The following is a 20,059-nucleotide window of genomic DNA, read 5'->3' as shown; positions in this document are numbered from 1 at the left end:
AGCCGCGGTAGATGTCACAAACGCATTCAATTCAAAACCTCACGCGGCGGTGTCAACAGAAGAGACGCAAAGGTCCAAAAATTTTTCTTTGTTGCAAGAAAAGCTTACTTTCTTTTGCGCTTGCAACTGAGAATGTTGTATTTCTTTACTTTGAAATTGGAAACGGAAACAATATTAACAATTGTTTACAAATAACATTTTGTTACTAATCTTGAAGTTAAGCAGTAGTCTACACCCCAAAAAATCTGATATTTCCAAATGTTCCGAAAAACCCGCCCGGAGCATTTTTAGTACCCGAAAAACAGGATTTGTCGGGGTAAGAGAGAACTTCTGGTAACCCTAAATGACTTGCGTCGCTGCACCGGTTACAGCGAGCAGGCTACATGTGTTTTTCACTCAGGGTACACACCCCCGACCCTAATAGTGGATTCGCCTGTCGCTACGTCACTTCACTTCCGTTAGGGATCTTCTCTTGACCGGTCAGCTGTCCTCTGTCCCAGGAATCTATGGAGCAATTAAACAAGTCCTCCACACCTACCAGCCGTTTGCAGCAGTGCGCACCGCTCTGCTCTGCTCACTCGCTCTCTCCCCTTCTCTACAGTTATGGACATGGGCGTTCTTTGCGAGTGTCCCTTCATCTACTTCATGATCCTCATCGTAGCGATTAGGCAAAAGTGACATAAAAAGGCGACGTTAAACAAAATTCAAATCGAAAACTACACACTTTTTGTCTCCATGAAGTTATTGTTTCCGCTATTTAGAATAAAATACAAATTTCCAAGCAGGATTCCGAAAATCAGAAACGACTCCCGGAAATCGAAATCGCGACGGGGATCTTTCGAAAAACCCAGTACAACATTTTCGGAATTCCGCATAACTTCTAGTGATTTACAAAAACTAACAATGTGTGTTGATTTTCCCCGTCACGCGTACAAAAATCGAATTAGAACTATGACTTACTGTGCACGAGAGCTAGTGTACTTCCCTAATGATATACTTATTATTTTCAGTAGGTTGAAAATTAAATTCCAAATTCAAATACTTAGGAGTAATATTAACAAATGAAAATTATATTAAAGAGGAAATAAAAAGTAGGCTTAATTCAGGAAATGCATATTACTTCTCTCTTCATAAACTTTTGTCTTCTCGTTTAATATCTAAGAAACTAAAAGTTAAAATATACAAAACAGTAATTTTGCCTGTAGTATTATATGGGTGTGAAACTTGGTCTCTTACATTGAAAGAGGAACACAAATTGAGAGTATTTGAAAATAAGATCCTTAGGAAAATCTTTGGACCTAAAAGGGATGAGGAGACAGGTGAGTGGAGAAGATTACATAATTTAGAACTACATAATTTGCATTCATGTCCAGATATTATTAGAATGATTAAATCAATAAGACTTAGGTGGGCAGGCCATGTGGCACGAATGGGAGAGGAAAGAGGAGTTCACAGGATTCTTGTTGGGAAACCTGATGGTAAGAGACCTGTAGGAAGGCCAAGACGAAGATGGAGGGACAACGTTGAGATAGACCTAAAGGAAATCGGTAGGGATGGAAAAGAGTATATAGATCTTGCTCAAGATAGGGCCAGATGGAAGGCCTGTGTTGCTGCAGCCATGAACCTTCGGGTTTAAGAAGGCTAGAGAGTTAGTTAGTTAGGTTGAAAATTAAAGAAAATTGTTCATTGCAATATAATACTGTCAGTTGTTATTAAAACAATCCAACTTCATCTCTTGAAAATAAACTGAGAATTTGGAGATTTAAATGTTACCAATGGAAAGGAAGTGGAGAAATTGCTACCTTTACATTCTTTATTTTTATGACTAATAATATTTGGCAGATATTTCTGGGGTGTTGAACCCACAAAACCCCCTCTCGGCACGCCCTTTTGTGTGTGTGTCTTTTTTATCTATTTCTCTTTCTGAGAAATTCATTTTATTCATGGGCGTCCGGAAGGGGGTGGGAGGAGGCCAACCCCCCTCAAAGTGAATGTCAACTTAGAAGCATATATTTCACACATATAATTTCATTTCAGTCAGAATAATTTATATTAATTATTATAGGGCTTTGCAAGAAACATAATAACTTCAAACTGAAAGAGTGTTTTTGAATGGGCAATGCAAACATGTGGGAGAATATGCCTCGTTTGCCCACCTGGGGAAAAAATCCCGCGAGTGTCCATGATTTATTTAACATATATTGTTACGCTTTTCGTTAAACCAGGTTCAATATATTGAAACAATATTCACAAGAAATATATGCAAAAACTACACAGAAAAACATCTTATTTATGGAAGTATATATTTTAAATCATAGACCTTTTTAAAGTGAATTTGTTTGTTTGGATCGAATAATTTTTAGGTGGGCGGTTACCCACCCTAACCCACTATTGACATTGCCCTTGTCACGAAGGAAAAGAAACAGAAGCGACTGACTGTGCTCTACAGTTCTAACGCAATTTCCGAATGAATTTAGCATACATTTGATCAATCAAAGTTATCTGGTCAATAATAATTATCAATTAATGTTTCATAATCTTGGCGAAGTACGCGCATTTCGTGCCCTCTATTGCCTAATGTTTACCAACTAACAAGCGCCAAAAGATAAAGACACTCCCCATCATGCTTGTATTTTCCAGTACTGTCAAACGTCGGCGTGGGAACGAGGGGACATGACGTGTGTGTCACGCAGGAAGAAGCTGTGCGCCTTTGACATATATTTTATCATTCTTTCAATGTCAGCAGTCTCGATGTCCTGTTCCGTAATAACTGACGTCATTTAAGGGCAAAGTGTCCAGATTTTTCAAACAAGAAATCGGGGCAGTTTTTACATTTTCCTGAATGAAAAACGGGACAATACGGGATGGCAAAATGTAATATAATATAAATATAATAATAAAAAAAATTCGCCACAAGTACTTATGTTTGAAAATTAATTATATAAATAAAAAAATCTTACATATTATGGTGACATGCACTGAACTCCAACCAAGCAATCCTTTAGAATTAGATGTCAATTATTTATCTTTTGCCGATAAATGGATCTTCTTCAGTACACACCTCTTTCAAATAACAGTTTGCACACAGTTTGCACACGTGTGATTAAAGTTCACGTTATTAATCAACATAGCTTTCAAAGTTTGTACTGACATAATGTTCTCCACAAATAATTCATGTACGAAAACACTCCTTGAGTGGGGGCATTAGTTCCAAGTAAACAGAGAGGAGACTCCAATACTTTAAGAAAATTGGAATATAGCACATTGTTGACATTAAAAATGTGAAATTATTTCTACCCAACAATGCCATAAATCATAGTAAAATAGTAGAGAAATCAGAAAGTGTATTGTTGCAGTAATTCTATGCCATTTGGCTTTGGCGTCTCGTTTTACGTTCGAAAAAATCGGTACAGAGCGTACACGCATGTCAAATGGCTGTAATTTTGTCTCTTGGACCCTACATTTGCATATTATGAAAGGTGTATTATTTATATAAACACTTTAGATACACCACTGTCATCCTTAAAACTACTGTTAGGAAACAAATAACTTTCAAATTGCAGAGCATGCTTCAATATTTTTTTTGCACATTTGCTTTTTCGTTTGTGCTGATTGTTTCAGTTAGTGTCTGTGTGCATGACGAAAATTGTTTGTGTTAGGAATATTTGTATTCAGTTTTTATTTAAAGTAATGTTTTGTGTTGAAAAAACTTCATTTTTAACATTTTTTGAAGTTCCACAATAGCAAAATTATGGATGCCTGTTAGGTGCTTGTCAACCTCTTCCTTACCGCCATATCTCGGAGATTTCTTGGCACACCACTGGTCTCTTCATCCATTTCATCCAATCATAATTCATCTTTGTCATCGGGATTACCCTAGAGGCAGAAGGGCTTAAAACAATAAAATTCAAAAAGTATTTTCACGATGTATTACTATCATCAATTGAAAATGAAATGAAAGGAACCAGATAGCTGTAAATAGGTCTGAAATCGTTGGAGGCACAGACCACCTAAATATTTTCCAACCAACTTGCCCCTTCCCAACTAACAAACCTAGCTTGACTGGAATCTTCAACTACCAATGTAAACCATGACGTTCTTTCATCCACCTAATAATCCATGTCAATATCATCACGTTGTTATCTAAATTCACGTCTTAAAACAATCATATGTCGCCCAACATTGACAAAGAAATGCAGTTACTTTCAATCTTGTAATGCTTGTAGTTTCCACTTCTACCTGCAGATGGCAACATTGGTCAATTATCAGTTTTATTTTCCCGCAAATATTTAGTGTTTTAAAACTATATGAAAAATGTTTAGAATGCATAAACGTGTACTTATGGAGCTACGCGTTAGAGTGTATTCATAGATCCTTTTGTACTACTGCACGTTTGCCATTTTTCCGAAATTTTGGCGTTATTTCACTCATACTGAAATTCCCCACCGATTATTTTGAGAGAGAGAAGTATGAGAAGTATCACATAATCGAAAACTATTCATTGCTCGATCTAAAAACCGCTAAACTACTACAGCCAACTTCATAAAACTATCAATTAGTTACACTGCAAGTTGTACGAGTACAAACAACTGTCCACCTTCTAAGGCAGGTGGTTTCAAACTTTTTGCAATTGTGGTTACCCTCCGCTGCCAAAATCTGCACGCACCTCCCCTCAACAATAATACATGTGACATGTGACCACGAAAGATCAACACAAAATATTTGATGTGCTTATTTACTGTTGGTGCACATATAAGTAATTAAAACGTAATGTGTGTGATTGATACAGAGTGCATTTTTTAATGTCTATAAGCTGGTGTCATTTCATTCAACAATACGATATTAGGATAAATACAGACAGTAAGATAGAGTGGATTTATGTTAAAAGCAGTCATACAACAATGTTTGGATTTCTTCATTTAATTGTAGTTGTTTCTTCTAACAACATTCTCAATGTCCGAAATCAGTCACCAATGTTTACATCTTTAATCTTTCTAGCAGCAATTTTCTGTTGAAGGCTGGCACTAGTGTGCTGCATCGAGGCTTTTGTGCTCGATCGGCTAATAGTTCGCACGGATGACGCTAGATGGCTTACGAAATCGACTGTTTCTTCGCTCGAATCACAGTAGTTCACGTACAACCACAATTTGTCTGTGGTAATGGGCCTTCAAAATTGCTTCGTGAAGTGATAGATGCAGTGAAATTGAAACTAAAGTAAACATAGTAATCATCTCAATGTTAAAATGTAATTTAGTCTATCTTACCATTACATAGCAATATATGAAAATGAATAGATGAATATGGGCTGAAACTAGCAGCACGAATTTTACACATACATTTGTACGTACTATTATTGTCACACTGAAATGATATTTGATATTCTATATATAGGGTCATGAAGAAGAAAAATAAGAAGATATTCTATATATTCGAGCGAATCACGCTCGACCGTGGGAGATTCGATCGAGTTTGAGCGAGCGATAGTGGTCCAATGCAGTACTCTAGCTGCTACTACCTTGTCTGATAGGAGTAGGATTCACTTGAAAATTGTAGAGATACATTCAGAATATTCAGTTTGTGGAATATATCAGAACAGAAAGGTCTGCCAATTTCTATTTCCAAGGCTCTGTCAATGAAGTTTACAGCATTAGCATGGTATTCTTCTACAAGGTAGCGGGTGCAGTTCTTTTCTCAGTTCAAAAAGACAGATGAGATTGACAATGCTGGAGGACAACCATCGTGAGTTGCAATAATACACTAGAATATATTGATATTTTTATTAACACATTTTAAACTGTTAGAAAAAAGACATGTTCTCTTCGGAAGCTCTGGCCCCTTTCCTGTGAAATTTCGGTCCTTCCCCCAGGGAGGCGCGCAGCACAGTTTGAATATCACTGTCTAAGGTTTTATATACCATAGAGTCCATTTACATTCTGAACAAGCACAGCCACAAAATCTAACTGCCTAATCTACTCACCGCAATTTCTCATCAGTTGTTTTTTGAGAGCGCCATTGAATGCAGCTGCCCAAACTACTCACCGAAACTTCCTACCGAGGTCCAAAGTAACATGACTATTATATTGTAATTGCAAGGGGTGATAAAATTATCCCCGACAGAGATTAAAATTCACCTTTGTTGGCAGGAAGAATTGGGGGAGGGTGGGAGCGTTCCAGCATTACCACATTAATTGGCATTTGTCAACTTAATTTTTTAAAAATCTTTTTCAGTATTTCCCATATGTTGAGGTTGACTAAAGTTATAATCGGAGGCTAATATAACAGTAGAAACATTGTCCAAAGCTATTTCGTTGTTTTTTTCCCCTTCTACATCCTATGCTAAGGAAATGAATTATTTTGGTGCTGGACAGCAAGTTGTCCTCTGCATTTCTTTCTTCATTTTCTAAATTTCAGTTCTTTAACCTGAAAACAGATGTATACACTTTGTGCCGAGGTGTCCCTTGTCACTTGTGATGAAGTGTGTCAATTAAACAAAAAAATAGTTACGTGTGACACAACCGTGTCCGAAAGGTGCAAGACAGTACGTGAAGCGAACATCCTACGAGAATGGTCTCTCAGTTCGGTCTTGAAGTCGTGGACTGGAATTGAAAGTCTTTCGAATTGCACTTCGACTGCAGCGCCAAATATGATCAGTAGATAAAACTGAGCACTCGCTGTTTCCCCCGCGTTTTAAACACCTGTTTTTCACCATAGAAATCACTTAGCATTTTTAAACATTCTTACACATACATTTCCACACATTAGAAGAACTTTAACCAACAACTTGCTGGCCCATAACGTATAGGTATCTACCTGTGTTGCTGGCTTTCTACCTCCGTGATTTTAAACAAATTAACAACGAATGCAGAAATCACGTGATCTAGTCAGTAACGATCTGTGCTGCGAGCTGTGCGCTTCTGTACTTGGCGCTTTCGAACTGTACTATACTGAACGCAACTCCAACTGGCGGCTGACCTTGACGGCTATTTCTGTCCCTTTCTGTCCACCAATCGTCTTCGGGGGTGTGTGGCTCGATGGGCGTCAACAAACTCAGTTGCGAACATGTTGTGGACCCACGCTCATTTGTTTGGTCCCGCGAACAACGTTCGGTACCTTGTGACTCGAAAATGTCCGATTTCAGTCTAAGAAAATTCAACTGATCGGTGATTCGCTGTTTCCCAGCCGTTAGTTGGAGTTACGTTTAGTATAAGTGACGTCACTTCCATCAAGACCATACTTCAAGTCTGTATTTTGCACCTTTCGGACAGACACACAATTTCCCTTGTCAGTGTGAAATGTCCATTGATTAATGCATTGCCTTTGTTCTTTTTCTTCCAGTGCTGACAACATATTTGTTGTTCGAATTTGTCGTCCCTTCATTCAAAAGAGGCTTCTTCTGTGACGATGACTCCATACGATATCCGTTCAATGGAAACACGATATCGACTCTTGCAATCGCCCTCGTCGCCATTTTGGTTCCAACTGCAACGGTAAGCGAAACAGAAGCATTCATCAACTGTAATGTAATTGTTACTTGGTTTTTAACAGGAGATGCATGCGAAGTGCGAGGTTGGCACAGCATACATACTGCATGACACTGAGAGGTTCAGCTAATTGTTGCGTGGACTGGATCCATCCCTTCGTGGCTGCCTCTGGTCTGGCGCTTAGCCCTAGCGCCAATTAGGCCAACCACAGAGACAGCCAGGGTTTTTTTTTGGGGGGGGGGGGGAGAAACTCAACTTTTGATTAGAAGGAAACTGTGTTGGAAACTCGTTATGTGAAAATAATACTTAAATAACAATTTGAAATATACAATAACTGCCATTTTGTATACCAATTGTAATTATTGTATTTATAAAATACTACTTTCGCCAAAACGGTATCAAAAACGTTAAACTCTCGTAGCAGAGGATTGACGATTTTTGCGATGTTTTGAATAATAGCTGCCAAATGCGTTGAAATTTGCGAGGAACGCTTTTATAAAGCATGCAAATCACTACATTTGCATTATTTCATGACTTTTTGTAGTGTTGCCCACGGGACGAGACGGGACAGGCTTTTAAAAATTCGAGACGAGACGAGATTGATCATGTGTCCCGAGACAAACGAATATTTTCGAGACGAGACAACATTTCACAGCATTTCCACGAGACGAGACAGGCCAAAGTCTCGTCTCGTGGGCAACACTAACTTTATGCAGGAAAAATATATTCAGCATATTATTTTATCCATTTTCAAGCAATTTCGGGCAAGGGTTAACATTTTTCCGGTTGTTATTGCGACTAAAAAAGGAAGTGGTTACGTAACATGAAAACATGAGCTCACCAATAATAGTTCATTTTCGAATTCAGCACCCTAAAATCTATAAAGAACAGCTACTTAGGTTCTTTGTAAATATTTTGTTGAAGACCAGCGTAATTTCACAAACATTCGGGAGGGGGTCAGGTCCGGTGAACCCATTCCTGGTTACGCCACTGGCCAGTCCTATCGGTCCGGTCCAGAACCTAAACGAAAATAGCGGTAAGCGTGGCTAATAGCAACTGCGTTACTTCCTAACATGGCCAGTCAGAGATATACATATTGTTCTCTGATACACCATAATCTATTGATCAAGGTCAGGTCTCTGCCCCCACAGGCGTCGAGAAGGGAGTGTCAAACCGATCCGTCGACAACCGCGCCCCCCTTGGAAGTTGACACCGTTCATTTCAGGTTCCAAAAAAAAGTCATGAATAAGGCTGTTACTTTTATTGTTAATAACAGTAATAACGTTAAGTTAGTTAGCAGTATTCGAACAGAAAAAACAAAGTAAAAATGTGCCAGATAAAAAAATTGAGTAAACTACAGGAACCATAGCACTTAATCCGTGATTAATCCAAAGAATAAATAGTTCCTCAGGTACAAAATTCCAAGAAGCAGAATTTTCTACGAGAGGTTACACAACATGAAATATGACTAAAATTTCGCCTAACTTTTAGTTATTTAACGAGGTATAAAGGTAAGGTAAGGTGTAATACATACATACGCACACACACACATATATATATATATAGGAACTTTTTTTAAAGTGCCACGTGTACATAGAACCGTACCACTATGGCACATTTAGGCTAGGGCTCCACCCGTTATGGATCTCGGCCATTTTTTGGAAGTGATGTGATCAGCACTACGATTTGGCCGCCTTTACCCCCAGGGTTGCCCCCAGGTACCCATGAATTGAGACTGGGCGAGCCCCAGAACGGCTTTATGCGGAGACAAGGCCGGAATAATTCCTGCCTTAAATCACCGATCCCGAAAATCGAACCAGTGTGGCAGTCAGACGCCATTTTTTAACGAGTTGTGTAAAAGTTAATAATAAAGTAGATTAGCTATGCATTTCAGTACATTAACTGTTTGAAATGCAAGAAAAATAATGAAAAACAATACATGTGCAGCATTTGGTCGATCAAGTAAAAGTCTTCCCATGATATAGTAATAATAATAGTTTATTTTAAGTGCTGAGCACTTAATAATAATAATAATAAATTTTTTGGAATAAACTTCCTTTATTGTTATTAGTTTATAATAGATATTATTGAATAATAATATTATTATTTCTACTACTTAATTTTTATCCATGCAAAAAATTCTAGCGACGAACGTGATTGACTTCGAAAAACGAAAAACAGGATATCGTACACAAGAGCACTTAATTTTCTGCCTTTTTAAAACTCGGAATAAATTAATTCGGTCCTAATTACATTTGTAATACATGAATACCGTTCACACGGTTGACAAAAACTTGTCCCTAACATTTCACCATATGACAATTCATGTGACGATCAGATGAAATTGGTCACGAAGAACATTCATGCACAGGCCGAGGTTAGACTCCAACAACTTGGATGGCGACTACTTACCACTCTCGGTCACCTAGCCGCAATGGAGTACGCTGATGGGGCTACAGAACATTCTAAAATTTTGGGAATTTTCAAATAAAACCAATGAAGAACTCTGAAGAAACCAGAGTGGTAAACGCAAATTCCCTTAAAATGACAGTCCATTGCCATTTTTGAGAGCGAAAAGTTCTAAGTTTACGAAATATCTTATTGTGTGTGCCGACCCAATCCTAGGAAGTTGTTATGCATTGTCCACATTTACAACTTCAGGCCCTCTCAGGAAAAAAAATCCTGTCTACGCCAGTGCCTACCGGTGCGTTTTTATTGCTCGAACTTTTTCCCAACAACATCACGAGCTCAACTCCTGTTAGCACAAACATTTTCCTTTCCATTGTAAGTAGAGTTTTCCATCCCTAAAAAAATGCTGTAATCACGATTCAAAAGTAGAGTTCCAAGTTGACGCTGGAACATGAATTTTTAATGGTGACTTGCCAAAATTTGTCAGCTGTACAAAAATATTTGTCTTTATGGAGCAAGAAGTTGCGAAACTAATGCAAAACTTTTATGAAACACAGTATGTAACATTGTTATTCGTACACATAGAATTAACGAGGAAAAAATGTCATATCTACTAGTAAATATCATCATATTTATATGTACCTGGAAATTAATGTTAATGAAGGTTTCACCAACAAATGTCAATAAAAATGTATGTTCAAAGTGTATAAACAGAGCATATAATTTGTGTAAAAATAGAAAAATACGCTGTTTCATGCAACATTGTTATTCGTACAGGCAAGAGTTTCAATCTTCCTCGCATACAGCGCCACCGCTATTCGGGCGATTTCGTCCAGTTTGCAACTTCGTAACAAGTTTGAACATGCAGGCGCGCTCCCCGTCAAGCGGAATGCTGGCGTTGGTATTCGAAATGGGCAAGGTGAAGGAACTTAGTTCCGATCTGAAGGATGTTATTATAATTTGGCCCTTAGAGGTTGTTCGTTAAGAAAAATTGGACAAACAGTCAATAAATCACACTCCACAGTTCAATACATAGTAAACAAATTTAGAGAGGAAGGTTCAACACAGAATGTGTCGAGAAAACTAAAAGAGAGACGGTTGAATAAACGTGATGAACGCTTTATTTTAAAAAGAGTGCGAGAAAAACCCCGAATAAGTGTTCCTCAGTTACTACCGTTAGTAGAAAATGTTGCTGGCAAGATGATGTCCGATCAAACTGTCCGACGTGCCTTGTGGAAGCATGGATATCATGGCAGAATACCACGAAAGAGGCCGTATGTAAATAAAGTGAATCGCATGAATATACTTTCATTCGCGAAAGAGCACATCCACAAGGACCAGGAATTTTGGGATAGTGTCATATGGTCAGACGAGTCCAAGATTAATATATACGGGTCAGATGGGATAAATAGGGTCTAGAGAAAATCAAATAAAGACAATGATCACATTAACACAGTTCCAACAGTTAAACACGGTGATGGGTCATTAATGATTTGGGGCTGTATGTTGTCCAAAGGTGTTGGTACCATCCAGTTTATTGATGGTATCATGGATACATATATCTATTTGGACATTGAAGAACAATGTAAAGCAGAGTGCCCAAAAAATGGACATGCCGCCTATCTACAGATTCCAACAAGACAATGACAGTAAGCATAAGGCGCGAGTTAACATGAATTGGCTAATATGGAATGTGCCCAAACTATACTACAAACACCAGCTCAATGTTCAGACATAAATCTCATTGAGTATTTATGGGCAATTTTGAAGAGGCGAGTCCATAAAGCAGGCGTCAAGTCCAAAGAAGAGTTGAAACTGTTGTGCAAGCCGAGTGGAATAAAATAAGCTCTGAAACTGGTTAATTCTATGAAGAACAGGTGTCAAGCAGTAATTAAAGCCAAAAGATACGCATCAAAGTATTAGAACTGTCAGTCAATTTCCTCTGAATATACTTTTTTCTTTTATATTATTAAGTGTACGAATAGAAAAGTTGTACAAAAATGGCATGTTTCTCTTTCAGTTTCATTTAATTTATTATTGTCATTGGTTATACAGAATTTGGGTAAGATTTTATGTTCCTAATGATATTAGTTATTGAATTGTAAATAAACATTTTCAAAAGAGTGTATTTCCTTTCAGATATTAAAGCATTTTCTTTGAAAATCCGTGTGTACGAATAAGAATGTTACATACTGTAGGTGCGGGTCATAAAGTCAGGTTCCAACATGATAGGCTAACGGTTCCGATTGTTTTATGATTTCTTTCATATTCTCCTAGCATGAAGACTAATTACCGTAGAATTTTGGCAATCATTGTCACACGAAATTTGAACCTTCCTTAAAGTAATCAGCACTGTTTGGATTTCGAAAAAAGTTATTTATGTTGAAAACAAACAACCTAAATATTACCTTAGGCAAGTATGCGCGCATACATGGACAATGTATTTTCCGTTGACAAGCGACTGTAAGTATCGTAGACTAGTGGGAATTAATGTAGAAGTAAATCGGAACCTTAGTAGAATGCATTTAGGAACTTCATTTCAATGCTAAGAGAACCAAACCTGGCCTGCCTAACCTAACTACGAAAGCATATATTGAACAATTGCTAAAACTCCGCAGTATGTGTTAACAGAAATCGAACCATGTTAAATTTGCATTCGTAGCATGATGAAATCGCAATAAAACAAAAGGAACTTGGGCTTTTTATTGAATCCAATGCATCATGAACATATAAACTTATGCGAAACTTACGTCTCGTGTGAAAAATATTTTTCTTCATCAGAGTTGCCTGTGATGGCGTAAGTATGTCTGTTTACACCAACTCCCTGTGTAGAATCTTAATGGGTCATTCGCACGGATCGTAAGTAACTTTTAACTTCTGTCTGTTCAACACACTTTCACAAATTTCTTCATGATTGAGTTCTAAGAAACTGTCACTATCTTTTTCGTTTGCCTTCACGAAACGCTTGCATTTATGATTGTCCATCTTTCAGTTCCACTCACTAGGAAGTTTTGAAAACCCGAAATCACAATGCTTTTCCACGTTCATGCAACACAACGCTATGTATCACTGGAGGGATATTTCACTGCTTCGGTTGTTAACACACCTCGAAGCTTACAGCTGTAGTGAGCTTGCTTGCTTACTGTTTCTTGGCTCACACCGCCTATCCTTTGCGATTTCGAGCCAGCGGGACTGATCGATGTGTTCCTACTTCTTCGTGTCTTCTTCCTCGGTAACCCTTATGGCACTTTCACAATTCACTTTCACTTTCACTCGTGATTTTCACTAAGGGGGGTATCCTGTGGGGTATGTTACACTGTATATTTCCTTGTTGTTGCTTTTTTTTTTTTGTTGGTTTGTTTACATGGCGATGTTGTGTTTCCGTGTGAAGCTATATAGCGCCCACATAGTGGGAGCTCAAGGCTGACTTATTAAGGTTGAGATTGACACCGGAAATGGAACATCTAATCGAAGTAGGATTTTATAGAACGTTTCCCGATGAACTTGTCCTAAGGGGCATTGGAAAATCAGATGCGTTATTGTTTGGCTGGGTTCTCCGCATTGACAGGAAGTTGAAGGTACCGCGTGTATTCTTGCCAAATGTTGATTCACGAGCACGTGACCCGTGCGCATTCTCAAGGTGAACACAATCACTGCCCGTGGTAGATTCAGAGATTGATACCAAAGTTGTTTTGTACCGATATTCGCGTTCCACTTGTAGGTTGTTGTGTTTTGGATTTCATGGGTACACCATTCATCCCATTCATGTTGGATTTTCATTTTTACTCGGGGGAGCAAGTCTGTATAAGGTAATCGTAAGGGAGTTAAGTGTACAAGTGACCGAGCTTGTTTTGCGTAGTTATCTACTAAATCGTGGGATTTGTTTTGATTGGTATGGGCCTTAATGTAGGTGAAGGTCACTTGCTGTCCCCGGTTTCGAAGTCGTAACGCTGCACTTTGAATAAGATAAGGAAAAATCGTAATTTTGTGAGCTGCGTTGCCAGCTCTGGACAACGTTTGGAGCACGCTCAGGGCGTTTGTCAGGATAAGAGACTGTGGAATGCCCGATGTTAGGATATGAAGTGATGCTCTATAAATTGCGTAACATTCCGCCGAAAAAATTGACGCGTCGGAAGGTAATATAAATTGTCTAATTATATTCGTGGACGGGATATAAAATGCAGAACCGACTTCGGTATCGTCTTTTGATCCGTCCGTATATATAAATGTAGCCTCCGGCCATCTTTCTTGATAATTTCCGTGTTCCCCACGGTCGACGTAATGGAGATATAGGTTTGGCTCTATGGGGATATTTAGTTGATATATAAGTGGGTGATCGTGGGTAAATGACAGCTGGTATGCCTCGGTAATTATAAAATAACAGTATAAGAAAAAATATCGGGGGTTTGAGTGATCGATGCTCTTTACGATCTCCCATTGTCGTTGGATGGCGAATTCTCTATTGAAAGGGTGTGGGTGAGTGTCCCATGTTTTAAGTAAAAATTTTACTGCGAGTTTTTTTCGTCTTTGTGTGAGTGATTGTTCATTACTCTCCAGATATACACTCACATTAGGACTGGAAGGCATTAGTCCGAGACAAGTACGTAATGTCTGTCTTTGCAATATATCTAACGAATTCAGGAGTTTTATATTCGCCCCGCCAAATACTGGGGCTGCGTAATCGTATAGTGAACGAAAGCAATTTTTATAAAATAGTAACATGATGTATGGATGGCTCCCCCACTTAGTGGTGGCTATACTTCGTAATATGTTATTAATTTTTTTCCCCTTTGCTTTGAGGTAGGCTATGTGAGATCTCCACGTTAATTTTCTGTCAAAAACAACTCCGAGATATTTATAGGATTCTACAAGAGGTATGTTTTGTATACGGGAGATATTGTTGGGATAGGTAAGGGATTGTCGAGAATTGAAAATTATTATGTTAGATTTGGGGGGTGATAAAGTTAGTCCTATACTCCAGAGATTATCCCGAAGTACTGTGATAGCTCGGTTTAGAGCCAGGATGCCTTGAGTGGCGTCCGATGTTTGTTTATAACAGCATAAATCATCTGCGTATTGTAATATTTGAAAATCCGCGAGATCTAAGTGGTGGATGTGTTGAGTATATATGTTGAAAAGTAAGGGACTGAGGGGGGATCCCTGTGGGATTCCGGTTCTAACTTTGCGGGTCCCGTCTACTCGATCTTCGAACCAAAAGACAAGATTTCGTTCATTATATAAGTTCCATATGATATTAACCAACGAAGGGTGGATCTGTAATTTTTCTAAGACATTGCAGAGTATTGGTATATAAACAGAATCGTATGCTTTCTCGATATCTGTGAACAGGCTAAAACAATAATCTTTAGGTATGTGACTATTTTGAATTGCTACAGTTAGTGTGGATACGGCATCTTGACTGCCATGATTGATCCGGAATCCCATTTGTGTTGGGGGGAAAACTGTTGTTTTTCGAGGGCCCAGTTTATTCGATATTGTAAGGTTTTTTTCAAAAAGTTTAGTTATTACCGGAATTAAGACAATGGGGCGATATGAGTGTGCGTTGTTGCGGGGTTTGAGGATTGGAATTACGATATGGTTGTTCCAAGTTGATGGGATAATACCTGTATGGTATATTTCATTGTAAATTCTGACAATGGTTTGGAGACCTTCGTCCGGCAAGTGACGAAGGACGTCATATGTAATGCCGTCATATCCAGGTGCGGTATTTTTGAGTGAGTCCAAAGTATTGATGAGTTCTAATGCGGTTACCGCAGGAAAGTCATCTGTGAATGAGGCATGTAATCTTTCGTCGTGTTTGTAACCAAAGCTAACCGAAGAGGGTGTTAAGAAAGAAATGAAGTCATTTTCCCAGGTTCGGTCAATCGTTTTTACCTTACTTTGGGTTGGTTTACGAAGGGTATTAAATTTGTGCCATATGGAGCTTAGACTATCACTGTGATCTAATGTGTTGCAAAAATGTTGCCATGCTGCTCTCTTCGCCTGGAAATATATTTTTTTTGCTTTCGCTTGCAAGCGTTTTAGTTCGAGCAAATTAGCACGAGTGCGATATCGTTCATATGAGCGAAGTTGATATCTTTTCCTGATTTTAATGGTTTCGCAATCTCGCGTCCACCAACTGATGGATGGATATCTGGGCGGGGTACGAAAGCGGGTACGTGTTGCACTGTAATCCATGGCGACCGTGATCGTGTCGATGAGATTATCGTAAGCTACATGGATATTTCGGAATGATAAGATTGGTATATATATCCGTGAAAACGTGTCTTTGGACGCCTCCCAGTTAATGGAAACCTTAGTCCATCTCCTCACTGGGGGAGTCTGCCTGTTTCCCAAACTTGGGTGTCGGGACGGAGAATGACGTCTGATTAATAAAATGGGTGCGTGATAGCTGCCCCGTAAGTCTTCTTCTTTATCCCACGATAACTGGGTGAATATTTCCGGGGACGTTATCGTCAGATCGATGCAAGAGGGGTGATTCCCGTTTAGATGGAAGTGGGTGGGGGTTCCATCATTACTGATGATGAGATTGTTCTCGGTAATCCATGTGTCTAATACTTTACCGAGTCTGTCATCATGTGGGTTTCCCCACGTTGAATAATGCCCGTTAAAGTCACCTAGGAAGGCAATAGGTCCAGGAACGTGTTGTCTCAGTTCTTGGAGGTCCCTTGAGCGTATGCGTTGGGATTTGGGATGGGAAGGGATGTATATCGATATTACCGTGAAAGTTCGGAGGAATATGGAAGCGCGAATGGCTACAATTTCTGCTTGAAAATCTTGTACTAGTCTTATGTCATTCGGAATCGGTACCTCTGTATGTTGTATTTGTTCATGTACAAATATTACAGTTCCCCTATTGGTGGTTGGGGTACTGTATAAATTATAATGCGCGAGGCGATATTTTTCATGTTTGGTACCTTTAACTTCCTGTAAACAGAGAATTTGGGGTTGGTATTCGTCAATTAAGTCTATCAGTTCCAATTTTCTTGCAGAGAAACTATTGACATTCCATTGGACGATTATCTCCATTTCCGGTATCTATCGGAAACCTGGTTCTGTCAGGGCGTGGCTTCTAGAATCGACAGAAGGTTGGATGTTAAGGCTTGGATTTTATGTATTAATTGAATTCGACGGTGTTTATTTGTTGTGTCCCGCACTGCGTCCCACAGATTGGGAATTATTGCTAATATCGAGTTGTAAATTTGAGTTTGCTCCCTTGTTATTTGTGCAGAGGTTGAGGTTTGTGAGGACACTTTTGTGGGTAACCGATCTGGGGTGAATCGATGATGTATCGGCAATTGTTGGGGGTCATTGGGAAACGCCCGTTTCCCCACAGGCAAGGATGCACAAATATCTTCCTCTGTGGCTGAGCTACTAGATGAATAGTTGCTGATTTGTTTGCGCATAGGATTATGCGGTTTCTTGTTCCGTGGTTTGTGGTGCGAGTCATATTCTGATTGCATGATGTTAGTTAGGGGTTCAGGCGTATGGGCTGGAAGGGCGAGAATAGCTTGTCGGAAAGACTGGCGTCTCGCGTTTATGGGTAAGGCAGGTTTCGCAGGAGTGTTAGGGGTCGGGGTTTTTAATAACGGGTATGCCCGGGGGTCGTGTAACGAGTGCAGCACTTCTGCTTTAGTTAATGGCGCAATGTATGTTCCTTGAATTCTATGCTTAGCCTCAAAAAAAGAGATGATGTCGATTGCCATACGGTTTTGGATGTCAGTTGCTTCTTGCCATTTGGTACAGGTTTTGTCATTGGCGGAATGGGCCTGTTTGCAGTTAATGTAGCTGGGACCTGTGAGACATGGTCCCTCATGCCGGTCCGACCCACAATGTCCACAAATTGCTCGAGATCTGCATTGGGCCGCTGTGTGGTTATAACGCAGGCAATTTTTGCATTGTAAAACAGGGCGGATTCGGGGTTTCACCGCTTTGATTTCGCGATTCAAGATGACAAATTCTGGGAGTCTAGTGCCGCTGAAGGTGACACATATAACTCGGGCATCTTCGAGATGGAAGGATCCATCGTCCTTCCAGATGTTCTTTTTTTGTCGTTTCACACTCAGTATCCGAATTGGACCGAAGTCCAAGCCGTCGATGATATCGTCTTCTGTGATATCCAATGCCACACCAAAAATCAGCCCTTCCCTTTGAATAAGTGAGAGGGGTACGCGAGCGGTAACCGCCAGCTTCACGAGAGTGGTTGTATTCTCAACAAAGTGATTGGCATCCTGGCCCGAGGGAAAGGTGACACGTACGCGGTTTTTCCCGCACTGTTCGACAAGTTCCACCGGGATGTCGTTTTTCCTAAAAAAAAAAATTCCTAGACTTCCTCCATTCAAATGGCTAATGTGCTGGGCATGTGGAGTGCCTTCTAGGAGGACCACGTACTGTCCTGGGTGGTCTGTGGGGTAAGTATGTTGTGACGCAATCATATCAGCAGTTTTGCGAGATTTGACGTTAGTTACACTCTCGCGTTCAACAGAACTTGAGTCGCAAAGTCTTTTCCCAATGCCCTTATCAGGACAGTCTGGAATATGGATATCATCGCAAAAAGAAGCACCAACGTTATCACCGAGCTGAGCATTGGGCTCTAAATCCGTGAAATGGTTTAATTCGGTCATGTTAGATGGGGGTGTTAATACACTGTTTAAAAAGTCTACGATGGTGTGAGAGAGTAGTTTTCGCCCTCGAGGGGCGTTGTCTATTTCTCCGAATCTGCGGTATGGTATAGCTGTCCTTATAAAGTCAACTCAGAAATGATAACACTTACAAGAAAGTCCGGGTCCACTTATTCGGCAGATCGTACTCACTATCCACGAGGTATGAGGATAGACTTCCAGCACCTATCGTGGTTCGCGAGCGACTTGACTGTAGTGAGCTTCCGAGACCTGTTCGTATTGAGGTGTGACTCAAGCAGGTATAGAACTACCGAAAGGAACAAGTTCATTCGTCCTTTTTTCCTTATCACTCAGCTGGACCTAGTTCGTTAGAAGCATGTAAACTGCATCGTATCCCCATCCCATTGCAAACACACATCTCCACACATGCACAGACAACACAATTACAAAGAAGTGCGTGCTATTTATCAACTATTTACGAAATTGAATTGTTTACGCTCAGATAAACAGCTCTGAAAATAAAGTCTTTATTATGAAGGAATTAACAGAATTGCTTGGAACTAAGAAAGAATTTATCATGCAGTACGCAAGAATTAGTCATTGCCCTTTGAAACATACTTTTCGTTAGAATATATTGTTCGTAGAATCGCAGCATGTTTCAAAATCAGGTTCAAAAATTAAGAAAACGCTCAAGTAAAATTATATTTTGTGATTTCAAGTATCTTAGTTTAGTTTAGACTTGTCGGCTGTTCAGATGAAAACGTTCCTTCAGTTGGTGCATTTCTGCCTGGATGAAGAGTATTTTAAAACTATTTGTATAAGTCTCATGGCAGAGCCGCCATAAAAAAAATGTTGGGGAAGGGCTAAGCATTTGTCGTCATGTTTGCTCAAATTCTCTATATTTTTCTTTTCCTTTCTTTCTCATTCTTCCTAAGTTTCTCTTTTCTTTCCTTTCCTCTTTTGCTTCTTGTTCTTCTATTTTCCTGTATCTTTCTTTTTCATTACTTTCGTCTCTTTCTTTCCATTTCTTAATTTACCACTTTTTCTGTTTTTCTCTTCCTTTATTTCTCTGTATTTATTTATATCATTCCCTTCTTTCTTCTGTTTCTCTCTTCCTTCCTATGACTCTATTTGTTTATCTTTTTCTTTCTCTGCTTCGTTCTTAATTTCTTTCTTTTTCTAATACTATCTATAGTTAATAGATACATATTGATAAAAAGAATGTAGCTTTCTATTACGACTAATAATAATTAAGACGTCTTACGCTCTCCTCAATCCCATCCATTTTCGATACTGGAAACACTGCAGACACAATGAAGGAGCGATTGTCCTTGATCATTTGATCTTAAGAAAGATTGATCTGAATTCCCCATCTGAAGAAAAGTCTGACCTTGAACTGCATATTTTAAGAAAAGATTGATCTTAATCTGTCGATTATAAGAGAGGATTGATCTTAAGCTGTTGATTTTGATAAAATACTGACCTTAAACTGTCTCTTGTAAGCAACGATTGACCTTGAACTGTCTC

The 20,059-nt window shown here is 39.2% G+C and overlaps 1 protein-coding gene across 2 annotated transcripts in view; it reads left to right on the top strand.

Annotated features, from left to right (window-relative positions):
* The window catches only part of LOC145979324 (putative phosphatidate phosphatase), a 126,581-nt gene that overhangs the window by 24,606 nt on the left and 81,916 nt on the right, over positions 1–20,059 (top strand). For both annotated transcript variants that reach the window (XM_083112173.1, XM_083112174.1), the window contains exon 2: positions 7,336–7,487. In XM_083112173.1, the coding sequence (XP_082968299.1) occupies positions 7,336–7,487 (152 nt within the window). The remainder of the gene's footprint in view (positions 1–7,335; positions 7,488–20,059) is intronic.

The sequence above is a fragment of the Lepisma saccharinum genome, chromosome 26, assembly GCF_977018435.1.
Source record: "Lepisma saccharinum chromosome 26, izLepSacc3.1, whole genome shotgun sequence".
NCBI lineage: Eukaryota > Metazoa > Arthropoda > Insecta > Zygentoma > Lepismatidae > Lepisma > Lepisma saccharinum.
The sequence above is the reverse complement of the archived record's forward strand: the minus strand, read 5'-3'. Positions and strand labels throughout refer to the sequence as shown.